General features: G+C 36.0%; 1 protein-coding gene across 2 annotated transcripts in view; it reads left to right on the top strand.

Annotated features, from left to right (window-relative positions):
• The first annotated feature begins 7,711 nt into the window (after positions 1-7,711).
• MTMR6 (myotubularin related protein 6) overlaps positions 7,712-22,805 on the top strand; it is a 37,142-nt gene continuing 22,048 nt past the window's right edge. Inside the window, exons 1-2 of one of the 2 annotated variants that reach the window (XM_079135880.1) lie at positions 7,712-8,135; positions 19,772-19,888. In XM_079135880.1, the coding sequence (XP_078992006.1) occupies positions 8,112-8,135; positions 19,772-19,888 (141 nt within the window). In that variant the 5' untranslated portion in view covers positions 7,712-8,111. The remainder of the gene's footprint in view (positions 8,136-19,771; positions 19,889-22,805) is intronic. The other variant, XM_079135881.1, reaches the window with a different exon arrangement.

Below are 22,805 nucleotides of genomic sequence, written 5' to 3'. Positions count from 1 at the left end.
CTCTTAATGTTATGGGCTGATTTGAAAATTAAGCTAAACTGATCCCATTTTGTTCAGACATCTCACCCTGTGTAAACTCCACCGCCCCATATGTTCATGAGCTCACTTGCATAGAAGGTAATACCTCCACCCTCCCCCACTTGCACCCTGACCACAATATCCTTGACTTACAGAATGTAAGCTTGCCCTTCTGAAAATGTACTGACAATTTCTGAGTAAACATGTTTTATGTAACTTGTGGTTGTAACTGCCACCCACTCTCTTTCCCTTTGTGGTTTTCCAGTTTTGGTTTTTGTTTGTTTGTTTGTGGTGCTGGGGATTGAACCCAGGGCCTTGTGCATGCAAGGCAAGCTCTCTACCAACTGAGCTATATCCCCCGCCATTTTTCCAGTTTTTAAGTGGCACTCAACCCCCACTGGGTGTCTGAGATTGCAGAACTGTTTGCTTTCTGCTTCCCTGGTCCTGGCCAGATAAATCCTTTGTCTTTTACTTCAAAAGGACCCAGAGTTTTATTTGGGATATTGGAATAGTGCCTTAACACTGTCAAAATTTTTATTTCTAAAAAAAAAAATTATTTCCTGATTTATAAGGAAGTTAAATATTTTTAGATTACATATATTGTTGTTTTGGATATCCTTTTTTGTAAAGCTCCTGCTGCAGTGTTTTACCTATTTTTCTAATGAGTCTTTGTCTTTTTCTAATTGATTGGTAGGTAGGAATTTATATATCCTGAAGATGAATAGTTCGTATAATATGTGTGCTAAAAATATTTTACATATCATGTCTTACCTTATAACTGCTTTACTGTGTTATATTCTTTTTTGAAGGAACACAAACTTGTGATCTAAATACAATTCAGTTTACTATCTCAAATTTTTGTGCCCTGTTTTAAATATTCTTCTCTATAGTAGTTACAAGTATATTCTCACATATCCTCTTAAAATTTTACTGTGCTGCTTTCCATATCTGGGTCTATATTCAACATGGAAATGTACAGTTGGGGGTAAAGATCATATTTACACACATAGGTATCAAACTGTCTCAGCACTGTTTATTAAAAATAGTATTCCCCATCTCATTGATCCAAAATATGACATTTCTTATAAATCAAACATCATGTGTATTTGGTTCTATTTCTGCACTCTCAATTCTGTTCCTGGAAGCCTATTTGCCTATCCTTGCAACACACCACCTAAATTATATTTATAATGAATCTTGATATTGCTTTCAATAAATCTTGCCTTCTTTTGTTCCTCAAGATAATTCCTGGCTTTTTACATTTCTATATTTATAAGAATTATAATCAATAGAATTAGCTTATCAGACATATATAACACACATGCACTGTTAACTTCCCTCACTATAGTAAACACATTTAATGGGCCTATTAGGATATTGATTGGGAATATGTTGAAACTACATATAGATCATAATGGAAATAATTGACATTTAAAAAAAAGTTTTCAAACCCACAAATAGAGTGTATATATATATATATGTTTATTTGGGTCTTTATGAGCATGTATGTATGATTTATGTGTCTACCTACTTCTGTAACATGCTCTGTAAGGATCTTATGCATGTTTTGTGACCATTATTCATTGACATTTGGTTTTTTTAGGGTGTGGCAAATATATCATGTGAAAATTCTATTTTTTCCCTTCTAGGAACTTAGAACTTATTTTGCTATTTCTATTATGTTAGCAGTTACCTTAGAAATGAAAACATGAACATAAGTTTTTGAAGGTTAAAGTCAACCAATACCCTTGTTCTGTTGCAGAACAACACAAGTATCCCGGAACACTTGGTCTCACTCTTGACTCAGATCTGATTTTTAAAAAAATTTTCAATCTCCCAAAACTTCATTATTGTTTTATGGAGTCAGTATTTGATTACATTTACTCATTTTCTTACATTTAAAAAATGTAATTTCTTTTGTACCTTAGATCTTCTGTCATCACTTTCCTTATACTGAAGTATACTTTAAGAATTTACTTTAATATGAGTCATGGCAAACTCGTGAGTTTTTTGTTTGTTTGAAAATATGCCCACTCGTTGTCTTTTTATGTTCTTTGTTTTGGTACTAGTGATCAAACCCAGGGGCATTCTACCACTGGGCTATTATATCCCCAACCTTTTTAAAATTTTATTTTGAGACAGGGTTTCACCAACTTGACCAGGCTGGCCTTGAATTTATTAATCTCCTGCCTCAGCCTCCAAGTAGCTGGGATTACAGTCCTGCATTCTGTGCCTGGCCCTTCTCTTATTTCTTGAAAGGTATTTTTCTTGGAAAGAATTCTGCATTGGCAATTGTTTTTCTTTCATCATATTGAAGATTCCATTCCAGTGTTATGTAGCTTCCACTGTTGCTAAGTCCGCTAAAAGATTGACAGTTGATCTACTGTAAATAATGTTTTATTTCACTTTGGATGTTTTTGGGACCCATTTTTGTTCTTGGTGATGCCATAGTAAATTCAACATAATGAATCTGTATCTCATATAATGTGTCTACGTATGAATTTCTTTTTTATTTATTCCTCTTGGATTTGTTTGGCTTTATCTGTGAATTGGTGTCTTCCCTACACTTTGAAAATCTTAGGCATTACCTCTTCAAATATTATTTTAACTCCAATCTCCTTGTCTCTTTACCTCTTTCTTCTCTCTCCCATTCCTCTCTCCCTGTCTCTTCTATTCTTATAAAACTGTGAATAGATTTTTACTAGACCTTTTTACTGTATCCTCCATATCTCTTGACTTCTTATAGATACAATCTTTGTCTTTCTGTACTGCTTTCTAGGTGATCTTTCTTTCTTTTCTTTTCTTTTCTTTTTTTTCTTTCCTTTCACCAGGAATTAATTAAACCCAAGGGCATTTTACCACTGAGCCACATCCCCAGCCCTTTTTATTTTTTTATTTTGAGACGGGGTCTCACTAAATTGCTAAGAGCCTTGCTAAACTGCTGAGGCTGACAGAACTCACCATCCTTCCTCTTGCCTTAGCTTCCCAATTGCTGGGGTTACAGGCATGTGTCACCACATCTGGCAAGGTAATTTTTTCAATATTTTCCTTTTTAATTTTTTTTAAGTTTACAGACTGCATTTTGATTCATTGTGCACAAACAGGATACAACTTTCATTTCTATGGTTGTGCACAATGTAGATTCACACCATTTGTGTAATCATACATGAACATAGGGTAATAATGTCTGTCTCAATTCACTATCTTTTCTTCCCCTGCTCCTTCCCACTCCAGTAATTTTTTCTTAATAGCTTACAGTTTTCTATCTTTTTTCTTTTTGGCTGTAATTTAATCTGTCAAACCCATCTAATGGGTTTTCCATTTCACTTTTTGTGGAGTCTTGCCTTGGTATTTATTGGGGTTCCAGGATCTGCTTTGAACATCAAAACCCAAGGATGCTCAAGTCCCTTACATAAAATGACATAGTATAGCCAGGGGTAGTGACATATGCCTGTAATCCCAGTGGCTCTGGGAGTTGAGGCAGAAGGATCACTCATTCAAAGCCAGCCTCAGCAACTTAGTGAGGACCTAGGGTCTCATTGAGACCCCATCTCAAAATAAAAATTAAAAAGAGCTGGGGATGTGGCTCAATGGTAAAAAGCCCCTGAGTTCAATCCCTGGTAACTTGGTACAAAACAAAACAAACAAACAAAAAAACAAAAAAACATAGTATTTGCATGTAACATATATTTCACCATACACTTAAAATCATCTTTCGATTTATAATACCTAACACAATGTAAATGCCATGTACTTATACTGTATTGTTTAGGGAATGATGACAAGAAAAAATTTTGTACATGGTCAGTATAGACCCAGTTTTTTAAAAAAAATATTTTTATTTTTACAGACTGCATTTTGATTCATTGTACACAAATGGGGTACAACTTTTCATTTCTATGGTTGTACATGATATAGATTCACACCATTCGTGTAATCATACATGTACATAGGATGATAATGTCTGTCTCAGTCCACTATCTTTCCTTCCGTGCCCCCTTCCCTCCCCTCATTTCCCTCTGCACAATCCAGAGTTCCTCCACCACCACCACTTCACCCCATTATGTATCAGTATCCATTTACCAGAGAAAACATTCTGCCTTTGGTTTTTTGGGATTGGCTTATCTCACTTAGCATGATATTCTCCAACTCCATCCATTTACCTGCAAATGCCATAATTGTATTCTTTATGACTGGATAATATTCTATTGTGTATATGTGCCACAGTTTCTTTATCCATTCATCTGTTGAAGGGCATCTAGGTTGGTTCCACAATCTAGATTGAGCAGGTATGAACATTGATGTGGCTGCATTACTGTAGTATGCTGATTTTCAGTCCTTTGGGTATAAACTGAGGAGTGGGATAGCAGAGTCAAATGGTGGGTCCATTCCAAGTTTTCTGAGGACTCTCTATACCAGAGTGGTTGCACCAATTTGCAACTCCACCAGCAATGTATGAGTGTGTCTTTCTCCCCACATCCATACCAACACTTATTATTGTTTGTGTTCTGAATAATAACCATTCTAATTGGAGTGAGATGAAATTTTAGGGTGGTTTTGATTTCATTTCTCTAATTATTAGAGATGATAAGCACTTTTTCATACATTTGTTGATCGCCTGTGTATCTTCTGTGAAGTGTCTGCCCAGTTCCTTAGCTCATTTATTGATTGGATTCTTTGTATTTTTGGTGTAAAGTTTTGTAAGTACTTTATAAATTTTGGAGATTAGTGTTCAATATGAAGTGTGTGTGGAGCCCACTCTGTAGGCTGTGTTATCACGTTATTGATTGTTTCCTTTGCTGAGAAAAAGCTTTTTAGTTTGAATCCATCTCATTTATTGATTCTTGCTTTTATTTCTTGTGCTCTGGGAGTCTTGTTAAGGAAGTCTGGTCCTAAGCCAACATGATGAAGATTTGGACCTACATTTTCTTCTATTAGGTGCAGGGACTTTGGTCTAATTCCAAGGTCCTTGATCCATTTTGATTTGAGTTTTGTGCAGGGTGAGAGAGAGGGGTTTCATTACATTTTTTTAAAAAAAATATTTTTTAGTTGTCAATGGATCTTTAATTTCATTTATTTATTTATATGTGGTACTGAGGATTGACCCCCGTGCCTCATACATGCCAGGCAAGCACTCTCACTGAGCTACAATTCTGGCCCTTAATTTCATCTTACTGCATATGGGTTTCCAGTTTTTCTAGCACCATTTGTTTAAGAGGCTATCTTTTCTACATTGTTTGTTTTTGGCACCAGGGGTGCTTTACTACTGTGCCACATCCCCTGCCCTTTTTAAGTATTTTTTTAATTTTAGAGATGGGGTCTTGTTGAGTTGCTAAGTTGCTGAAGCTGGCTTTGAGCTCAAGATCCTCCTGCCTTAGCCTCCTGTACTGCTAGGATTACAGGCATGTACTACTGCTCCTAGCAACATAGTTGTTTTCTAAATTAAATCTCATAATTACAAAATCTCTTATTGTCATAATATTGTTCCTACCAATTATCTTGACAATTATTTCCTTATACACTAGTTGTTTATTGTGATTTTATTTTAATTTTCAATGGAAAATTAATTGCAGGAATTATTTGGCGCCTACTATAGAGCTACACTACCTAAAGGGATTTGTGTTTGTAACAATAAAGTTCCCAGACACTACTAATTTCAACCACTTTAAACCATATCCCAATAGGTTTTTGGATCACACAGGTGATATGAATCTAAGGTATAAGTATGCCCATATTAAATATTAAAGCCATGCTCCTCATGGCTTTAATATTTCCATGGTGAGTAATCCCATGACTTTTTCTCAATATCAAGGCAAATTTTCTCACAGCTTCAGGGGTTGAATTGTCTTTTTCCTTTGGGCTCTGGGTTTATGTAGAGAGAGTCTCTCATTGGGTTCCCCATTTGAAATGGGTCTTGAACTTTGTGTTGAGAGGACATCAAAACAGATATAAATTGGCCTGATTTTGAAGTGGCCCTCTTGCAGCATTAAATTCAGTGTCCTGCTTACCTTTCTGGGTATACATGCTCTTATATTTTGCTTTTCTAAATTCTCACTATCTTGCCAGTTACTTGATACTTTATAGAATTTGATTTTATGTTCATAATTTTAGTTTTTTTAAAAATCAGGATATTTTTCTAGTGTATCATATTACCACAAATGGAGCTTTAATATGGATTTCGAAAAGTGAATCAATATAAAACAGTTGTTAAGACAGACTCTGGAGTCAGACTGTCTGGCTTTATTCTCAAGAATCAGGGCTTTATCTGCTGTGTGATATTGGGTAGATTATATCATCATGTTTCACTTTTCTCAATTTTGAAATGAGGCACGTAATAGTATTTTCCTCATAATATAGGTAAAGTATTTAGTATTCTGTCACCAGACTATCACTTGGTAAATGGTAGTTAACATCCTTAAGATTTTCACTCTGTGAGAGTTGGTAAGAGAGGAAATGACAAATATTAATGAGAAAAGGATGGATGATTTGTATGGGAACAGGAACAGGGAAAGGGTAAGATAAAATTTTGAGGGAAAATGATATTAAAAAGTGGTTATGTTAAGAAAATCTTGTATGTTATACAACATACCTTACTTCATTCTGTTTTCTCTAACAATCTTCTGTAAAGATCAAAAGATCTGTAAAGAGAAGGAATTGTGTGTGTTTTGGGTATGGAACTATACCAAGACTTGTTTTAGGTGGTTTGATCTTATTTTTATTACACATTTACCTTATAGGGGTCAGCAACTCCACCACAAATACTGTTGTGAAAAATAAGCATTTCTATTGCATTGGCACTGTATTTGAAAAACAGTAGGCATTCAAATCACCAGGATAACTTGAATAAAATGGAATAAAACAAATTTTTTACTTAGAAAGTAACAATTAGATATTAGTCATTTATCCTACCAATTACAGTAAGAAAGATGGTTCCCCCACCTAACTTTTGAGGCTGGGAAATTGAACAAGGGCTTCATACAGGATAGGCACATGTTTCTACCATTTGGCTACACCCCAGCCCGTTCCTAACCTTAAAAAAATAATAATAACATTTTCTAATTACAAATGTGAAACTTCAGTACAGAACACTTAGTAAACATGGAGCAGGACTTCTTTGTCTCTGCACTGCTGACGTTTTGGGCAGATACCTCTGTTGTGTAGGCTGGTCTGGGGCATGGTAGGATGTTCAGCAGTAGATCTGATCCCGACCCACTAGATGTCAGTAGCGTTTTCCCTTATCCATAGCCAGGACAACCAAAAATATCTCCAGATCTCACCAAAGATCCTGGGGAGAAAATGAGAAAATGCTCCATGCTAACTACTGGATTAAAGGAATTACAAAATCACCTCTAATTCTGCCATCTAGAAATGTAAATTTTTTACTTAACCTAAAAATTATAACACATGTCCCATTGAACCTACTGTACTATAGCCTACCTTTTTCCCCTCATTCAGTAATACAACATCAGTATTTTTATTATGTAATGCTCTAACATTGAATGAATGCACCATATTTTACAAATGAATCCTGTAGTACTAGAGAATATAATTGTTTTAAATAAAGCTGTACTAAATTTATTTCTTATCTAAATCTGAAACTGTCCACTGGTATGGTAAAGAACTTCAGAGACATCCAGTCTCGACCTCACCCCCCAAGCGCCCTTTACACAGGATTCATTCTTAAACAGAGAAGGCTTCTGACCGCCGGGCGCAGAGACTGCGGGTTCTAGTCTAGCTGCCCTTGACAAAGGACTGCCCCAGAAGGGTTGGCGAGCCATATCAGTCATCCACCATCGGAGGGCGCTGTGTAACCAGCGGACTGCCGAGATGGGCCTAGATGCTGCTCTCTGTGGGTGGACGCTCTACCCATCCCGCTGTGCCCTCTCGGCGGCCTCCGGGTTTGGGGAAGTGTTTCTAGGAGACGGCGCTCGCCGACTGCGCCTGCGCGGTTGACGCTCTCGGGGGCGGCCTGACGGATGTAGGCGCTGGCCGGTTGAAGGAATTCTCGCTGGCTCAGAGTCGCTGTCGGCTCCCGGTTCCTTTCGCTGCATGGTACGTCTGTGACGCCGGCTGCCAACAGACGTCTCTTCAGGATGGAGCACATCCGTACGACCAAGGTAGCCGGGCGCGGGAAAGCCATTAGCCACTCTAGGTCCCACCTAGCGGAGGCGGGAGGCGACGAAGGCTCTGCTGGCCCCAGCAGGGCTGGGGACAGGAGGGGTGGGGGCCTGTGTAGGGCCCAAGGGCTTGGCGGGGCCTGGACTGGCACTGCAGGGTCATTTTTGGCTAAGGGGGCCCTTCGTGGAGATCTGTACCTATGGAGGCACGGTCACTCAGGAGCTCTGGGTGCTGGGGGGGATAAGTCCTGGAAAATTGTTTGCCGCCCCCCTTAGCTCTACACATTTCTAGGGCAAAATTGGGGCTACTTTAACTTTGGGTTATTCAGCCGTTCTCCCCCTTACATACCGAATAACTGGTGGGTTCCCAAATTAATATTACTGTGCGGTGTAAGGTAGCCCTTACGTTTCATTGTCCCGTGTCACAGATTCATGATGCAAATTTTAGAGGAGTCCAAATCAGCACTATGTTCCGTATTACTTTCTTGTCTCGGTCTCCTGTATTTTTGTATCTGTGCTTCAAACTTTAGGCATTGTTCTTAGGGCCAAAAGTCAGTTTAACAGAGGAGTTATACATAAGTGGAAAGTGTTGTATTTCAAAAGGTCGGTTGGAACTTTCTTCAATTGAGATTATTATTTATTAAATCTTGTATTCAGTTTTTATTTGCGAGAGATTTGTGCATTAATAAGTTTTTATGATTCTGTTATAAGAGTAAAACTGGAAGGAAATGACATCAGACTATTACTAAGTTATTTTTTCAACATTTAAAGCAAACTTCATCTTCTGGAGGGGGAAAAATACTGAGATCAGAACTGAGGAACAAGATCACTAGCAGTCCATCATTCAGGAGAAGGACTTTTTTTGTTTTTTCTTCATAATCTTTATTTATTTACTTATTTATTTGTTAAAAGGACCTTTTGTGAAAGCTGACTCTGTATTTGCCAGAGCAGAAACCATCAGTCAGTTGCTGCTCATCTTAAAAAGTTACAGCTCATTTAGGAAGAAACAGACTTATGTTATCATCACTGTTTCAAAGAGAATTTGAGATCTGTCTTTAAAGTGTTTCACAGTCCTTTATAAGATGCACATTGATTTTAAAAAAAAAATTTAAAGAGTAGAAAGATAAAGTAGCTAAAAAATTCAAGTTGCTGGCAGTTAAAGTTTTAAAATAGAAGGGTGAGTGGGTAAATAACCAAATTTAAAGCAGACGCAAAGGTGGAAAGAAAATTAGAGAAGTCATGGGATCGTAATCTTGTCCTGGTTAGAGGGTTCCACATGTCAGCTAATGTAGGGGCTTTTGGCACATGACTTCTTTCCACACCAGTTTGAACCTCATCTTTGCATGTTTCAGATGCTTACCACAGTACATAGTACACAGTAGAAAACCAGTCAGAATGAATTGAGTCTAATCAACTAAAACTCTGCTCCTAAGTGAATGATAAGAGTAAACACTGTTGGAAAATCTTCAGAACACTTTCATTATGTTAAGTCTTTCCTCCTTCAATTTATGATGAATATATATCTGTTTTTATTCATAAAGCTATAACCAGTCTTATTATCTCCGTGAAGATTGTCACTAGTGATTTTGGTTGAGCCTCATGTTCCTTTTTACCAGTTAATGGAACATTCTCCAATTTATGTTCTGATTTAGTTTTATTTTTTCACAGGGGTAAAATGATTTAGTTTCATTTTTTCACTCTGCTGGTAGTTTAGTAAGGCCTCTTTATGCCTTTTTAAGTATTGAGAGATTTCTAATTTTCTATTAAAATTACTTCTCATGTGTTCCTTTATTACATGTGCTATTTTATAGCATTAGACTATTAGTGTAGAATAGTATTGCTTAAGTGGGTGTAGGTAGACTGCAATTAAACAAATACTTGTTAGGCACCTATTTTGTGTCAGGTACTGCACTGGGCAGCAAGTTAGATGTGGACCTCCTAATACATTCTGATAACTATTGTATAAACTAATGTTTTCTTAAATCATTAACCTGTTGTAAAAACTTCTTAAAAAATTGATTTGATCATAGCCCACTTTTTCTTTCCATTATGCATAGCCTTCACCTGGACATAGTTAATTTGCTGCAAAGATAATTGTAAGTATTTCAAAATGAAAAATTGATTATGCTAGGTTTGTTAGCTTTTTTCGAACCTTATATAGTTTAGTCAGTATAATGAAGAATCAACCATGGTACTATGTGACTACTTGGTGATTCATTTTGTTTGAATAGCTGTAAAACCCTGTCCACTGGATTTCATTATCTCCATTTACAGATGAGGAAGAAATAGGCTTAGAGTTTGCATAATCTGCCCAATTAGCTCATGAGGAGTAGTTTTAGACTGAAGTTTGTCTAACACCAAAGACTGTATGCTTTTTTCATTGTCTCTTTAGTCTTAAGCTGATTGTTAAATTTGTATTAATTTAGAAATAAATACAGATAATTCGGAAAGTTTTCTTTCCCAGACCTATTCTTGTCATAAGTAATACTTGTATATTATTATTATTTTTATTTATACTTTTGTTAGTTGTTGATGGACCTTTATTTATTTATTTGTATGTGGTGCTGAGAATCGAACCCAGTGCCTCACATATGCTAAGCAAGTGCTCTTCCACTGAGCCACTATCCAAACGCCATATGTTATTGTTTAGAGTCTTTGTTTTCTGGACCGCTAACTAGAGATTAGTATTTTAGCTGAGTACTAATTAAATGGCTTTCTCAGTAACAGATATAGCATCCTGTTTTGGTCACATTTAGTTTACTGATTTTATAGGGTCAGTACATATGTTAAGTCCCTGAATTTGAATTTCTGAAAGTGCATTTCCAGGTTATACTTAGGAACACTGTAGCTACTGCCTATATCTTTGAGCTCTAATTTTGCCATTATGAGGTGGTTCTGCTAAGAAATAATGAAAAATATGTAAAGGCAGTTCTTTATGCTGTCTTTCTCCTTTGCCTGCTAGGCTCCAGTAATTTGGCTAACATTGTATATTGATTTTGAATGATACTATACTGCCTGTGAACAGAATTTGATATAATTGATATAAGCTTGATATAATTGATATAAGCTGTTTTTGAAAGACTGCTTCCTAGGGTTTGTTAAAGAATTGAATGTCCCCCAAAATATGATTCTACGAGGGCTCAAGTAATGCCCAACTTGTTCTTTAGCTTGATCCTTCTTTTTGTCATTAGAATGTGAGATCATACATGTATATTTGTAGATTTATATAAATGTATGATAACTGTTTCAAAGAGTGAAGGAGAAATAAAACTAAAACCAACAAGGAAAAACTAGTATTATTTAAATTATTGTAATAAGAGCCAAAAAGTTTTGAGGAGTACTTGAACACTTTTTCCCAAGTGGTGTGCTATTTTGACTGTCACTAACATTAACCCATTTTACAGGTGAGAAAATTGAAGTTTGTAGAGATTGGGCAAAATAAAATAAGTTGTACTGGTTCACATAGCTATCTGGGAACTAGCTAGCTAAGAAATTGCTGGAGATGAGTTCTTGAATTCAGGTCCTTCTGATATCAGGCCTATTCTTTTAACCACTACCCTCTCCTACCACACAGAATAATTATTTAGTTAAGAGATTTGAGTGTCAAGGTAGGGCAGTGTGAGTAGGAATGGAGAGGAGGGAATGAATGTGAGAAAAGTTAAGTGGTAAGATTTTGTCTAGTAACTGGCTGATTTTTGTCTAGTAACTAGCTGATTATGAGGGGACTGGAGCTAGGAAAAAGGTCTGACCCAGTCAAGCAAATTTGGGAGCTGTCTGTAATCATTAAAGTTTTTCACTTGTGGATGAGTGTATACAAGAATATGTTGAGTCTCTGTGGAGAAGAGTGGGAAAGTTAGGGCCTGGGAACCTTAAGAGTGGGCAAGCTGCAGAAGAGTAGCACAGTTAAAATTGGAAGAGGTGAGTTGCAAATGGGAAGAGAGCCATCTTCCCTGTTCTAATTTCCTTCTTCATGCCTTTTTCTGCTCTTAATTCTTCATCCTTCTTGGACTAGTCACTGATCTAGGTACAAGGAAAATGGTGATGAGAAAGTCAGACAAAGAGTCCTGCCCTAATAAAAATATACTTTCTGGTTGGAGAAGACATAATAAATAAGTCAAGTAGATAATATGCGGTATGGTGGTAAATGCTGTAGATAAAAATACAGTGAGCAAGGGCTGGAGCATACCAGGGTAGGGTTACAGGGCTATTGGTTGTCAATTGGGTAGTTCAGATCTGAAACTGGTAAGAGAATGTGCCATCCTCATCTGAGAGAAGGGAGAGAGGGTTCCAACAGCAGGGACAGAAACTCTTTGTAAGGCATACCTGATGCTAAGAACCACCAAGCACAGTAAGTGAGGAAGAGCTGAGTAGAAGATTGGAGTTGGAGGACAGGGGCAAATTACTGTAGATCTTTGAAGGCCAATTTAAAATCTTACTTTTAAAAATTATTTTTTCTATTTAGTTATACATAACAGCAGAATGCATTTTGATTCATTGTACACAAATGGAGTACAACTTTTCACTTCTCTGGTTGTACACAATGTAGAGCCACACCATTGGTACATTCATACTTGTACAGAGGATAATAATGTCTGTGTTTCATTCTACCATCTTTCCCAACTTTTCCCCTCCCCTCATTTCCCTCTGCACAATCCAAAGTTTCTCCATTCTTCCCTTATCCTCCCACCCCGTTATGTTTCAGCATCCACTTATCAGAGAAAACATTTGGCCTTTGGTTTTTTGGGATTGGCTTATCTCGCTTAGCATGATATTCTCCAGCTCCATCCATTTACCTGCAAATGCCATAATTTTATTCTTTATTATGGCTGAGTAATATTCCACTGTGTATATGTACCACAGTTTCTTTATCCATTCATCTATTGATAATGGATAGGTTGGTTCTGCAATCTAGCTATTGTGAATTGAGCTGCTATAAACATTGATGTGGCTGTGTCACTGTAGTATGCTAAAAATCTTCTTATTGTGAGTTAGAAAGCCATTGATGGAGTGTCAGCTGTGTTTAACATTGCAGAAAAGCAGCATAAGATAGAAAATTTCCCACTGGCTCTGTGATTTGAGGTTACACTTTTCTCTCTTAAGTCCATAACTATTTCATTGCTAATTTATTCAGTCAGACATTGTTCTAAGAACTGGGGATACATGATTGAAAAAAAAGGTAATCTCTGCCTTCCACTTAACATCTACTTCATGATGTACTCTTTTCTTTCTTTTTTGGTACTGGGGATTGTACCCAGGCTGAACCCAGGGGCACTCTACGACTGAACTATATCCCTGGACCCTTTTATTTTTTGTTTGGACACAGGGTCTTATTAAGTAGCTCAGGCTGGCCTTGAACTTGTAATCCTTCTGCTTCAGCCTTCCAAGTCCTAGAATTGCAGGCATGTTTTGCCATTCCCAGCTACACTTCCTTTTTGATAGCTATTTGTTATAGGATGTCCACGTGAAATAATGATTCTGTAGGTTCCAAGTGAGCTTTCTAGCAATAGGGAGGAAACATAACAAGCCACAGAAGTTGTGATGGTGTATTTTCTGCCTGGAATTCGCTATACATATTGTCATGTAGTTGTAGAGTTAGCAGCTATTGATCAGAGAAGTTAAAGAAGGCCATGGATCCCTTCCTGTCCCAGTAGAGATAACCAGGTATCTGAATTTCTGATGTTATTTTGTGAATGTGTGATTCCATGTCTATTTCCAACTTTGTAAACAGCTGAAATTTGAAGTTCGTATATAAACCATTCAGTAGTTACCTTTTAGTGAAGGCCTATATAGTTTGAACTAAATAGTCCTTAAAGTAATGTGTGTTGGCATTTATTATTCCTCACCAAAGTAAACACACCTTCCAGTTCCTTTCTTCTTGTCCCATTTTTTCTTCATTTATTCTTTTCTCAAAAGTCTTTTCTCAACAGGGATAAAAGTTTTTTATCCCTTCCCCATTTACTTTTTGCCTTTTTAAGGATCTTAACACTATTTTTGTAGTGCCTAGGAGTTGTAGTTGCTTCCTAATATCTGCCTTTAAACATTTCTAAGAAAAGCCTGGGGGAAATCTACGGCCACATCTGTAAAGTACATTTTTTTCTTTTTTTAAAAAAATTGGTTCTTTTTTAGTTATACATGATAGTAGAATCCATCTTGATTTAATTACACTAGCATGGAAATATATCTTGTTCTAATTCAGACCCCAGGACCTCCATTTCATTCTTTGGTGATAAGAAGAAATATAAAAGAAGCAGTTGCTTTTAAGAATTGACTAAATCTATAGGCTGAAATTTGTATACTGATATTTTAGTAACAGAAAAGATCCAATTTCTCTCTTTTGGGGGAGGGTTTGCAGCAAATAGCAGAATAATCAGTGTATTTTCTCAGAAACTTATTTTCTCCAGAACTTTAAATACTGAATAAATGTTTTGGAATAATTTCAGATTAATTTTATTACCTGTTACATCCATTGGCCTATTGCTCTACTGAAGCAGTTATGTGTAATGAATTTCTGCTATTTTCTTGATTTGAATTTGATTTTGCATTTAGTAAGGTAATAAATAATCCTCAGTTTATTATATTCAGATACTTTTCTCTCAGACTTTTTCTTCTTTATGCTTGATCTTGGTGAATGGTAACCAATCTGATAAGCTTAAAATCTTAAAAAGATCTTTATTTCTCTTTTCTTCCTTTTCACATTTGTTACATTATTAGTCTGAGACAGGTTTCTTCTCTTGTCACAGCTTACTCCAGACCCTAATATTTCTCCTAGCCACCCCTGGATTGCTTCATTAATCTCTTACCTGGTTACCCCTACCCAATCCAGCATTTTCTCCACAGTGATCCTGGAATGATTTTCAAAACCATATCTGTCATGTATTACAGTGCTTAACAACCTCTATTTGTATCCTTTTATCTACAGCACAGACTCTACATTAATATGTTTCTCTCATCAGGCAAAATGCTATTCCTCCTGTATTGAAATATAAATGCTTTATCTCTTCTATTGAGAATTCTGTATTTTCTCTGTATTCCTATTAGTGAAGGAAGTATTGTTGATTCTTGCTTTCAACAGTTTGTATTAGGGAAATAGTAGTTTTTTCTAGCTATAGAGCACATTGGAATATTGAATTTGCTTTTTAAACTCATACATATTCTTCATTCCTCCTTTTGAACCTAACTGAATAAATAGTACAACCTACCATACCAGGTTACTAACTGTAGTAGTTTTTACAGATACTTCTTTGGCATTTTATTGCTTATATTTATCAGGCAAACAAGAGTAAATTATCTGACATTTATTATCCAACCTTATTACAGCCCTCTGAGGAAGAGATTATTGCCCTTGTTTTACAGATGAGAGCATGAGATCCAGACAGGTTGTCCTTTAGTTGATAGCCAGTAAATTTTTGTTGAGTGAATTAGTAAACTCTCTTTACTGATATTACACACACTGATATTACTGATATTATGGATGTGAGTATATGTGTGTGTAATGCAGTTGTTTTAAAGGGTCAAAGTATTAAATTCCTTTAAAAAGTGGGAGAACTAGACATGTCAGAGCCTTAAAAATTTGGAAAAAGAACCTAGAGAGGGAAGCTAGCTCATGTGAATTCAGAGCATGAGGGATTAATTTGGAATTAAAGGGAAAAATCAGTTCTATAAGAATGAGCAGGTGGGCTGGGGAGATAGCTCAGTTGGTAGAGTGCTTGCCTCACAAGCACAAGGCCCTGGGTTCAATCCCTAGCACCGCCAAAACAAACAAACAAACAAAAAAGATTGAGCAAGTGACAGCTGGGCACAGTGATGCATGCCTATAATTCCAGCTACCTAGAAGGCTGAGGCAGAAGGATTATAAGTTTGAAACCAGTCTCAGCAACTTAGTAAGACCACTTCATGAATTAAAAAATGAGGTTGAGATATAACTCAGTGACAAGTACTCCTGGGTTCCATCCCCAGTATTGTGAAAAAAGAATGAGTGAGTGAACTTTTTAAATACAGAATCTTGGTGTTTATCTTCTCACATGACTGAATGGAGTTCAAGTGCGATGAGGCTTGGAATTTCCACTTGCACAAAGTTTTAGAGATGATTCAGATGAGGTTTGACTCTTGAATATAGTGAACCAAAATTAACAAAGGGAATTTCAGATAATATTGAATGTAATGCTAGGGGGAATCAGGAAATAGGGTTAGAGTTTTGGAAAGAGTATTTTCTGTCTGAATTTCCCATCTTGATAAAGATCCAGTAGAAAACAAGTCTGTACTATATAATTGTACTATACAATTTTAAAGAAAGAGTGATTTTTCCCTGATTGGGTGATAGGTTAGGAATAGAGAATTTAAAGTCCAAAGGTGTATAGCCAAAATAAATAAATACGTAGATGAAACAAGCTGAATATTAATTGTGTCCTACTAAAAGTTTTTCTACTTTTTAAGCATTTTTTGCTTATTTATTCATGAATTAATATCTGCTGTTCATTCACTGTATAGTGAAATGGTATCTGAGAGAGATAAGGAATAGTACAGTGGGATAAAGGAAAATCCTATTTAATGAATACCATGAATGACTTCAACAATGGGAACCACTTGGATTGTGGGCACCTTCCATTTTTTTTCCCTTTGAGAAATATTTTCTCCGAGTCAGTTCAACTTGGTTCAACATTTACTCTGTCAAACATTAGGAAATATTCAGAAATAAGAGACAGTCTTCACCTTGTAATATATTATGGTTTTTAGTGGGGCAGACAGACCTATGAATGGATGCTTTCATTCTAACTTAGCAGTTATTTTAATAGTAGTGGAAAGAGCTGATTTTGAAATATTTAGGTGACAAAATTCGTAGGAATTAGCAAATATCATGAGTCAAGAACTCAGGGTGTTTTCCAGATTTCCATTGTGGGTGATTTGAGGAGGATGGAGTTACATTAACTCACACCCAAACACAGAATTAGGATCATATTTGTGAGGGGTAAGAGTGGAAATCAGTTCTGTTTTTAGTATGTGTAATATGACTCTGAGAATATCTAGGTGGAGGTGGTATAGCACCAGGAAAGGCATTTCAGCTCAGGAATCAGACCACACAAGGTTATAATTGCTATCCCACTTCCTAGCTTCTGCTAGCTGAATGGGGGTAGTAATGGTACCTACCACATAGAATGTGTGAAAAAGAAAAGAAATAATGCATGTTAAACACTTATTATGGACCTGGGCACATAATAAGCTCTCAATAATGTCAGGAATTGCTATTACATGTGTAGGAGACAGTGTAAACTCAGGAGAGGTCGTTTGACATACGGTTTTGGGTGTCATTAACAAATGACTAAAATCATGACAGTGAGTAGCATTCCTATGGAGAAGGGATCATTGAGGGAAAATAGTAGTGAGTAGGGGATGGGCAGAGTGTTAAAAAAATCCAGGTGAAAAGTGGTGTAATTGTCTTCCATTTTAGGCTTATGATTGGAGAAATATTTTTTTTTTTAAATTAAAAACTTCACATGGGTTTTTGTTTGTTTGTATTAAGGATTGAACCCAGGGGTGCTCAACCACTGAGCCACATCCCCATCCCCTTTTTAATTTTTTTATTTTATTTTAAATTTTGAGACAGGGACTTGCTAAGTTGCTTAGGGCCTCGCTAAATTGCTGAGGCTGACTTTGAACTTGTGATCCTCCTGCCTACCTAGCCACTAGGATTACAGGCATGCGCCACTCTACCCGGCTCATGTGTACTTCTTTTTAAAATAAAACTTTCCTGTTTCATTAATACACTCCCTTTTAAATTTTTATTTATTTTTAATAAACTCCTTGTTAAAACTAGTCACTAATATACTTTGTTATTTTGTCTAAGTTGGATAGCTATTTGAAGGGCTAAAAATGATTTTGGCACTCATGTTAGCTTGAATCGTGTCAGTAGTTTATGATAATCATTATTTTCATGTTTGTTCATAATTTTCCTTTTTTATAGAGCTCTTAACACTTTGTTTTACTTGATTTTGCAAGTAAGGTTGAGAACTGTGTTGCAAAATTATAATTGCTATTGTTTGTCTAAATGCCCTTTCTAGCCAAGTCTAGCACAGTTGGAGAAGAGTATATAGTTGTTGACCCCGTTTGTATTAAAATGTGTTCCAAGTTTTGATTCACAATGGAAGGCATAATGATGTTAGATTTTTTTATGGAGAAATGGTCCCTAAACAATGAGATAAATATTGACCTCAAAGAAAGGAAATCTTTATTCAGGTTAGTAGGAAGCCTTCCTTTATGTTTTGCGTTGCTGGGGATTAAACCCAGGACCTAGCACATCTCCCTGTTTTCTCAAATGTCAGTATATAATAACCAGACAGTTTTTGTATATCAAATCAACTGTCAGACATGAGCTATATAAATTAGATCATATATCTAAGTTTTCAGAGAATATTCAAACTGAATTTATTGCCATAACCATGCAAATAAAATTATACATCAAAACAAATTCATTATCTTCAAGTTTAAAATTTTACTTATTTGAACAAATGCTGTTAAGCAGACTCTCCATGGAAACAAAATTGTGAAAAGTGAGGAACAGAGGCAGAAGCTAATCAGCCTTTTAAGTGGTGGTTATTGATTACCTTGGAAATAAATAATTTTGTAATGGGGATATTTTGTTCTTTAGTTGGTAAGGGAAAAGAAGAATGTATGTATTAATGAGATAATGATTAACTGTCTGATTTTGAAGACCTACACAATTTAAAGGAATATATACAACCTACTGCCATAACTATAAATTAAAATTTTTAGTTGAATGATTATTTTACTTTTTTTTCCCCATAAGGATAGATAACTTTAAATTTCAAAGCAGCAGTAGTTTCCTGCACAATTCCTGACTAATCCTAATGCCACTTTCCACTCTGGTGACCACTGTGCGTGTGTGTGTGTGCGCGCGCAGGCAGGCGGCTGATGCAGCTTAGGACGTAATCTGTGCAAGGGAATTCAGAGCTATAAAGAATGCAAAGCTAAGACATCACTAAGACATTAGTTTTCTGAGAAGAGTTCATGTTATGAGGCAGGGCATCACTATTGGTGAATCTTGAAGACTGCTGTACACTCAGCTAAGAGAGGAGACCCATATAGGAAAGGACACATGTCAGTCTGAGTAAAAACTAAGAGCTGGACACAAAGCCACCATTGTTCTGGTATGGGGTGGTGAGGAAAACAGACTAAGCTAGAGTTTGTCAACATTTAATTGTTTCCTGACTTAATTTCCCTATTAGTTTACTTCTAGAACTCTAGATAATACTTTATATACTTATTACCTGATTGATTTTTCTATTTCAGGTAAAAATAGACCCTTAATTATGAAAAATGTTTTCACTTATTCATCCTACACTCCTATTTCTTGCTCCTCTCAGTATTAGTGTTAATGTTTTTTCCAACTTATTCCCTATTGGTTACATTTGTAACCAAATAATACCTATGTTGTTTGTGGTTTGTATGTTCCTCCAAAAGATGAATGAAACTTAACATTGAGTATTAAATGAACTCTTTGTTTTTGGAAAGAAGGAAGAAACAATCAAAAATGATGCTTATTGGTCCTTGGAACAACAATAACAACAACAAATTATTTATACTACTTTTTGAAATGAAAATAACATCCTTTTCTTTTTCAGGTTGAACAAGTAAAATTGCTTGATCGATTCAGTACCAGCAACAAGTCATTAACAGGAACACTGTATCTCACGGCCACACATCTATTATTTATAGACTCTCATCAAAAAGAAACCTGGGTAAGAAGGACCACAGCAGAACCATGTATTAGGTCTATTACTATATTATTTTGAATATATATAATTTAAAAAAATTTTTTTTTAGTTGTCAATGAACATTTATTTATTTATTTGCAGTGCTGAGAATTGAACTCAGTGCCTCACACATGCTAGGCAAGCATTCTGCCACTGAGCTACAACCCCAGTCCTGTATTATAATTTGTAATCATTGGTTACTTAACCAGAAATTTTTTCAGTTTTCATCCTATGTGCCCATATCTTTATCAGGTATATAGATATCATGTATCTCTCATATCTGTAGAATACCAGACTATCTCCATAAATAGTTTAAAAATATCTATTTGTTCCTTTTAATTTTTAAAAATCTAAATAATATATGTATATGTTAATAGATCAAATGAATTATTTGGTATATTCCACAGTATTTTAATACCATATTACAATTAGGGTATTTAATTTTGTTTTGTTAGTATAAACCTTGTAGTATATGCATACTTACATAAGCATGTACATTTTCAAGTATGTTTATATGTAGCAGGTATACTTTCAAAAGATGTATACTTGAAATATACGTATGCATATAGTATGCAGTTGACCTTTGAACAACCTGTTGGGTTTGAACTTTACAGGTCTATTTATATGCCTATTCTTCCTTCTTTTCTAACAGTTTGAGTAAACATACAAACTATGTAGCATAAAAATTAAGAAAAATTAGATATGTCATGGATGCATAAAATATATGTAGATAATATTCTGTCATTTACTACTACAAAATATACACAAATTCTCCAGGTACAGTGGCACAGATCTCAGGAGGCTGAGGCAGGATTATATATTATTATAAATCCTGGAGGCAGGATTATAAATTCAAGGTTAGACTTGGCTACTTAGCCTGACCCTGACTGAAAACAAAAATTAAAAAGGGCTATGGCTGTTGCCCAGTGGTAGAGTGGCCCTGAGTTCAATCCCCAGTACTGCCAAGAAAAAAAAATTGCACAAATTCTGTTTCAAAAAGTTAACACTTATCAAAACTTACCCTACAAACACTTAAAGGCCTTACATGGCACAGTTTGCATTTAAGAAAAATGTAAAATTCAGTATTAACTCATAACTGCATGAAATTAAGGTAGTGTGTACTATAATACTATAATAATTTCATAGCTACCTCCTGTTGCTGTGAGCTCAAATGTTGTGAGTATCCATTTAAAATGCTGGGACACTGATCATAAACAGTTGGTGTTTTTCTTTCTAGGAAATAGCATTGTATTATTGATCTCTCATGGTTCTCATGTTTTTACTGTATGTAATGTATACTATACAAATATGTGTCAGTCAACATTTTGTGTTATAGGTAAGGCTCTGGTCAACAGCAAGCTATTAGTAAAGTTTTGGGGGAGTCAAAAGTTATATCTGGCTTTTGAGGTTTCAGTGCCCCTAATTCCTATGTTGTTGAAGGTCAATTGTACAAACATCTTGTGTGTGTTTCTTCCCTATGTATGTGCCAGAGTTTCCCTGGCATATTTACCTAAGAGTAGTATTACTGGATCTTGGATAAGCACATATTTAAGAATGTTACCTCTTCAATATGGCTGTTCTGATTTATTCTCAGTATAGTGTTACACATTATCTGCATCCTACATTGGTATTGTCAAAGATTTTTGCATATCCTGTCTGGTATGCAGTTAAGTTGCAGATTAGAAAAAGTTACCTTTTCAAATATTTTGGTCATTGAGTTGCCTTTTTTTTTCTGTTGGATTGTTTGTCTTTTATTTTAAAGGAGTCCTGGGTATTATGTTTTGTCAGATACATGAATTACCATTAGCTTTTCCCATTGTGGGGCTTGTTCTTTTTGCCGTGCTGGGGATCGAACCCAGGGTCTTGTGCTTGTAAAGCAAGCACTTTACCAACTAAGCTATCTAAGCTATCTCCCCAGCCCTGGGCTTGTCTTTGGTGTGATTTTGTATGTGTGTCTTTTAATTAAAGTTTCAATTTTTAATACTATAGCTTTTTCACTTTTTCTTTTATGGTCATAAGGAGTCTTGTATAATTTTTTTCTAAAAGCTTTACATACAAGTTGTTAGTACATCTGGAAAATACTCTGGTGTATGGTATGACATAGGTATTCATTTTCATTTTTTCATATGAACAGCTGGCATCATTTATTGACCGTTTTATTCCTTTGATCTTTAGAATGAACAGTCATAAATAAAGCTTCTGGGGGTTGGGGAGATTGCTCAGTCGGTAGAGTGCTTGCCTTGTAAGCACAAGGCCCTGGGTATGATCCCCAGCACCCCCCCCCCAAAAAAAAAAAAAAAAAAGCTTCTGTGTATGTGAGAATATATGTGTATATTCTTGTGTTCTTTTGGCATATTGACTACAACTGTACCAGTACTACACTGGTTTATTGACTTGCTTCTTAATAAGTTTTGATATCTAGTACAGCACATCTTCTCAGCTTGTTCTCCGTATTTGTTATGACTATTTTGTTCTTCCCCTTATTTGTTCACTCACTTGTGGGGAGCCATCCATGGGCTTGTAGGAGAACCAAGCTTGATTGAACTATTATACAGGAAAATCTGGCCTCGGGAACCCACAATTATGGAAAATGGTTTGAGATTGCCTGAGTCATGTGGCTTTCCTGCATTGATTCACTACTAAAATTCAAATGCAAGCCCTGGATGTGGGAATGACCCATTAGAGGCAAATGACTTACTTGCTTAACTTCACCCCCTATCCTGTTTTTCTCAAAGAAACTCCTACTGGTCCCCTTTTGATCTGTACCTCTACAAATAAAGCAAGCTTGGACTTTTGTTAGAGCCAGACCCTTATGGACAGCTCAATCAGCCATACCCCTGCTTTTAAGATAATTCTGTCTTCTGTTTTTATTCCTGATACATTTTATAGCTTCTATTTTGCA

This window comes from Sciurus vulgaris (genome assembly GCF_902686455.1).
Source record: "Sciurus vulgaris genome assembly, chromosome: 4".
NCBI lineage: Eukaryota > Metazoa > Chordata > Mammalia > Rodentia > Sciuridae > Sciurus > Sciurus vulgaris.
The sequence above is the reverse complement of the archived record's forward strand: the minus strand, read 5'-3'. Positions and strand labels throughout refer to the sequence as shown.